This window comes from Xylocopa sonorina, chromosome 14 (genome assembly GCF_050948175.1).
Source record: "Xylocopa sonorina isolate GNS202 chromosome 14, iyXylSono1_principal, whole genome shotgun sequence".
Taxonomy (NCBI): Eukaryota; Metazoa; Arthropoda; class Insecta; order Hymenoptera; family Apidae; genus Xylocopa; species Xylocopa sonorina.
In genome coordinates this window covers 1,565,352-1,570,576 of record NC_135206.1, presented here as the reverse complement: position 1 = coordinate 1,570,576, position 5,225 = coordinate 1,565,352, and the positions used below count along the sequence as shown (strand labels likewise).

The 5,225-nt window shown below is 43.0% G+C and overlaps 1 protein-coding gene across 1 annotated transcript; it reads left to right on the top strand.

Annotated features, from left to right (window-relative positions):
* The first annotated feature begins 1,102 nt into the window (after nt 1-1,102).
* On the top strand, nt 1,103-2,638 carry LOC143430481 (uncharacterized). Its single transcript, XM_076906791.1, has 5 exons — nt 1,103-1,468; nt 1,512-1,781; nt 1,873-2,121; nt 2,171-2,372; nt 2,442-2,638. Exons 1-5 carry the CDS (start codon nt 1,103-1,105, stop codon nt 2,636-2,638), a joined length of 1,284 nt encoding a protein of 427 aa, XP_076762906.1.
* The last annotated feature ends 2,587 nt before the right edge of the window (nt 2,639-5,225 follow it).

The window sequence follows — 5,225 nt, the reverse complement described above, 5'->3', positions numbered from 1 at the left end:
TCCAGACGAAACATACTAAATGGAAGACGCGAAGCGACTTCTTACTGCGATACATGTCGAGATAAACCAAGAATGCATCTTGGACAATGCTTTATAAATTATTACACGAAAGTAAAATACAGAGATTAGAATTGCAAAATTATGTTCTCAAAGGTAAAAACTACAAATAAACTGTCAAAATATAACATTTTTATACGATAATTTATGTAGAAGTTAATATTATTGTACCTATAACGACCTGCCCGACATATTCGCGAAAACCGCGTCGACCTGCCACCTCGCCCGACCGAAAACGTGTCGACCGCAAAGGGTTAAAAATATCCATTCAAAATTCCACTTTTTCGGTTAATGAACAGAATGTGGCTTATATGTTTGACACGCTACACGAAACAATTGATTAAAACATAATTTTCAATGAGATTTTTTCAAACATCACGTGAAATTACTCGTATCGTAACATGGAGGACGCGTTCAATTCTACCATGGTCGACGCTTCCTTGGCGCAAGGAAGTAGGGAGGCGAACAACTTCACCGCCGCTCCAATTAATGTGCCTGCCTTTTGGGCCCAGAAGGTGGCCCTTTGGTTCCACCAGCTGGAGGCACAATTCGCGATAGCGCGAATTACGAAGGATGAGGCGAAGTTCGGATACGTGGTAGCCCAAGTTCCAATTACCTTCCAGTAAATAAGCCGAAGAGGTGGAGGACGTCATCTGCAATCCACCGGCCGTGAAGAAATACGGTACTATTAAGGCAGAGCTAATCAAGTGCCTCTCTGATTCGTATTCTACCCCAGCTTGGAAATTGTTGGAGGCTGAAGAAATGGGCGACCGTACACCCACGCAATTTTGACGGCGGCTAAAAGAATTAGTTCTTCCTTGAAAAAAGAGAAATTCTTGGTGGAAATGTGGAAGAACCGGCTCCCTACAAAGATTCAGGTGGTGTTAGCCGCCACATCGGACAAGGATGGAGCCAAGTTGGCGGAGATAGTGGACCAGGTACACGAAATTTAGTGCTTACTTGCGGTGCTGAATGACCGCCAACTAAATGAGCTGGGAAACGATTAGAACGGTCAAGTGCAAACGCGGTTGAGTTTGACGGTCTCATGGCTCACCGCATTTTTATAACTGACCAAGACACGCGAGTTCGACTTTTAGTGGAAACTGACGCCGATTTGTGTGTATTTCCGCGTTCGCGAATTCAGGGAAAGCCACTGCAAGCGGACTATTCGTTGCATGCAGCCAACGGCACCCTCATCGCGACGTACGATGCTATCGCGTTAAAACTAAACTTTTCGCTACGCCGCGAAATCGTGTGGCGTTTTGTAGTGGCCGACGTAGAAACACCGATTATTGGTATAGACTTTGTTACCTACTACAATCTTTTAGTAGACCCGCGAAATAGACGGTTAATAGACAAAACCACGAACTTATTTACGTGTGATGCAGCAGTGCGCAGTAGTGCAGGTTCTGTGAAAACAGTTATGGGGGACTCAGGGTATCATAAACTTTTAGCTGAATAGCCAAACCTCACCAGGCCACCTGTTTTTGACCCCGAGGAGGTCAGGCATTCGATTCAGCACCATATCGAGACAACCCCAGAGCCGCCTGTCTTCAGCAAACCTCGTCGAAGGCCGAAATCGACCTGATGCTCCGTCAAGGCGTAATCCGACCTTCGAAGAGCCCCTGGGCATAACCATTACACCTGGTTCCAAAGAAAGACGGGAACGCGATACGTCCTTGTGGGGACTACCGGGCCTTGAACACGCGTACAGTGCCCGACAGGTACGCACCTCCCCATATTGAGGACTTTGCGCAAAGCCTGCACGGCAAAACTGTATTTATTAAAATAGATTTAGTTTGCACGTACAACCAGATATCCGTCACGCCAGGTGATACAGAGAAAACGGCTATAGCTATCCTTTTTAGGTTATTTGAATTTATTTTTATGCCGTTTTGTCTGCGAAACGCTGGTCAAACTTGCCAGCGCTTCGTAGACCAGATCACTCGCGGACTCGATTTCGTTTTTGCGTACATAGATGATTTCCTCATTGCGTCGGAAAACGAAGCCGAGCATAGGGAATATCTTAGAATTTTATTTAGCCGTTTATCCGAACACGGAATCGTAATCAACGCGGCGAAGTGTGTTTTTTGGACCGGTTTTTGCGGAGAAGGCTTTCAATGATATAAAAAAAGGTCTAGCCGAGGCCTCGATGCTAGCGCACCCGATTCCAAGTGCACCAATAAACATGGTGGACGCGTCCGACTACACCGTTAGAGCAGTCCTTCAGCAATTCGCGAAAGACTCCTGGCAGCCTTTAGCGTCTTTTACGAAAGCCCTTTCCGCAGCTCAGCGAAAATATAGCGCCTGCGACCGCGAGCTTCTAAGCATTTACGCCGCGATCAAGTGATTTAGACATTTGGTCGAAGGCCGAAATTGTATAGTTTATACAGACCATAAACCGCTTACATTCGCATTTAAACAAAATTTAGAAAAATGTTCGCCACGGCAATTCCGTTATTTAGATTTTATAAGTCAGTTTACCACTGAAATAAGGCACATTAACACGTTCGTCGTCCAGTGCGATTCGACTGAGTTTCTCCCGCGACCCAAATTCAACTGTCGGGGCGCCAAAACATAAACAGAGCGATAAGCGGAAAATAGCAGGGATTTAACTCGAGTAGGAACTCGAGTAACGTTTTCGAACCTTCGATTCATAACAAAATATTTAGTTCTAAAATGGGGAGAGCGATAAGGTTTTCGGCTAGAGGACTGTCTGGGATCTCACTGCAGTTATCCCAGATTCTTCATTTAGTCGAGAAGCATACTTTTTTTTAGACGCACGTCGGTGATTTTTTTATCCTCAAAATGTTCATTGGACGGCGTAAAAATATAATTGAAAGTGAGGAGAGTAGTAGTGACGAAGTAGTGAGTTTTAGAAGAAAAGTGCTAAATAGAATTTCATCGAGTTCAAACTCCGATACTGAGGAATCATATGCAAGTGAAGACCTTGACGACATGTTAGAAGAACTTGCTGTGGACGAAGAAGAGGAGCTGAACTCTGTTGCTGATTCATTGGGCCATATCCAGTGGAACGAATTTGCTAACAGGCAACTATCATTTACGTTCACCGGAAAAAGTGGCCTTCTCATGGATTTGCTGTCTGACATTAGGGCAAGTGAAGTATTTTCGCTCTTCTTGGATGAAAACCTGATAACCCTTTTAGTCACAAAGACCAACAGATATGCAGTGCAAAAATTGTAACAGGAAACAACTGAGCATGCTCGATTTAACTAGTGGAAACCCACCACTTCTGCAGAAATTAAAAAATTTATAGGACTGATGATTTGGATGGGTTTGGTACAGACACCGCTCGTTAGATGTTGGTCTACGGACGCAATCTACAGCTTCCCATTTCCGCGCAGCAAGACGTACCGTAATCGTTTTGAGTTACTGTTAGCAAACTTGCATTTTGTAAATAACGAAGCGGTAGAAGAGGGTAGCGGACTTGGAAAAGTTTTGTCACTCCTAAACCTATTGAAAGAAAATTACCAAAAAGTCTTTTCATCGGGTGAAGATATTGTAATAGACGAAACAATGGTTCCTTGGAGGGGATGACTCATATTCAGGCAATATATCCCAATGAAATCCGAAGGATATACATGGTCAGCGAAAGTATATTCTGGACGAGATACCAGCGAAAGAAGGCAAGTTGGTCTAGCAGAAAACGTCTGCATTGAACTAGCAGATGAATTGATAAATGAGGGACGAACTTCGTTTGTTGACAACTTTTATACTAGTTATGAATTAGCACTAAAATTTTTACAATTCAAGATGCATGTCGCTGGGACTGTGCAGCACAACCAAAAATATATGCCACGTTTTGTAATGTCGTACCCACTGAAGAGAGGTGATATGGTATCAAGAGAAGACGACAACGGTATTGTGGTGCTAAAGTGGAGGAATTTTCGCGATGTTAGGATGTTATCAACAAAACATCCACCTATCATGACATCAACTACGGATTCTACTCATCGCAGACGTCCTCCTAAACCGAAACGTTTGGCGGTACTTGCTTATAACAATGAGAAAAGTGGCATCGACAGGAGCGACCAGATGGTGTCATATGCCACAACGACACGGAAAAGTATCAAGTGGTATCGCAAGTTAAGCACTACATTTGCTTTTGGGAAAAATTGTAGTAAATGCTCACATCGTATACCAAAGAGTCAAAAATAAAAAAATTGAAATAAGAAAATTTCGAGAGCTGCTTGAAAATTCTACGCTTGATGATAATGGGATTAAAACAAGAAACGTGTCCCATAAGCTGGAGATTCGTACGAATCAGCAGGGCAAGCCTGTAAGAAGGATGTGCGCCCTATGTTACCGCAAAAGGAGGCAAACTGCTGAACGACAAGCAAAAAAAATGTAAAAAAATCTACGACCTACTGTTCCAATTGCCCAAATTCACCACAAATGTGTTTACAATGTTTCAACGCACACCATACGACATAGTATAATGCAATATGTTATCTTAAATATAAATTAGTAAAAAGTATAGTATAATGTGTATATTTTCAGTATTTTTATGTTGTATATCCTATATTTATATTTCAATACTGATTCCATTAAATTCGTTTTAAAAATCCACCTGAAAGTCGTATTAACTTAAATAAGAAGAACGTCTCCCAGATCTAGGTGACGCGGCGACGAACGTGTTAAAGGTACAGATATTAACGTAGCAGACGTGTTGTCGCGTATCGAAACAGTAACTTCAGCCTCTGATTACAAAACTCTCGAGCAAGTTCAGGAACAGAATCAGGAACTGAAGGACATCTTACTTTCCAATCCTTATTCATTGGATTTAAAGAAAATTCATTTTCCCGTTTTTAATGCTTCATTATATTGTGACACGTCCAACGTGTTTATTAGGCCACATGTACCTGCACCTTTGCGATGGGTTGTTTTCGGAGTCCTTCATGGTCTCGCCGATCCGGGAGTATGCGCAAGCCAACGGCTTGTAGCCGATCGCTACGTTTGGCTGTCTATAAACAAAGACTGCAGAACATGGACGAAGCATTGTATACCGTGCCAGCGAGCGAAGGTCACCAGGCACGTAACAACCCCTACGGTCGACTTTAAAAATTCTGGTCGATTTGACCAAGTACACGTCGATATCGTAGGGCCTTTACCATCTTCCAAGGGCTATAAGTACTACCCGACGTGTG

Excerpts from the sequence above, each read along its gene's own strand:
- LOC143430481 (XM_076906791.1), top strand. The coding sequence starts at position 1,103 with ATGGCTCACCGCATTTTTATAACTGACCAAGACACGCGAGTTCGACTT. Across the intron at positions 1,469-1,511 it reads TGCGCAGTAGTGCAGGTTCT|CTGAATAGCCAAACCTCACC; the intron begins GTGAAAACAGTT and ends ATAAACTTTTAG. Across the intron at positions 1,782-1,872 it reads ACGCGTACAGTGCCCGACAG|ATATCCGTCACGCCAGGTGA; the intron begins GTACGCACCTCC and ends ACGTACAACCAG.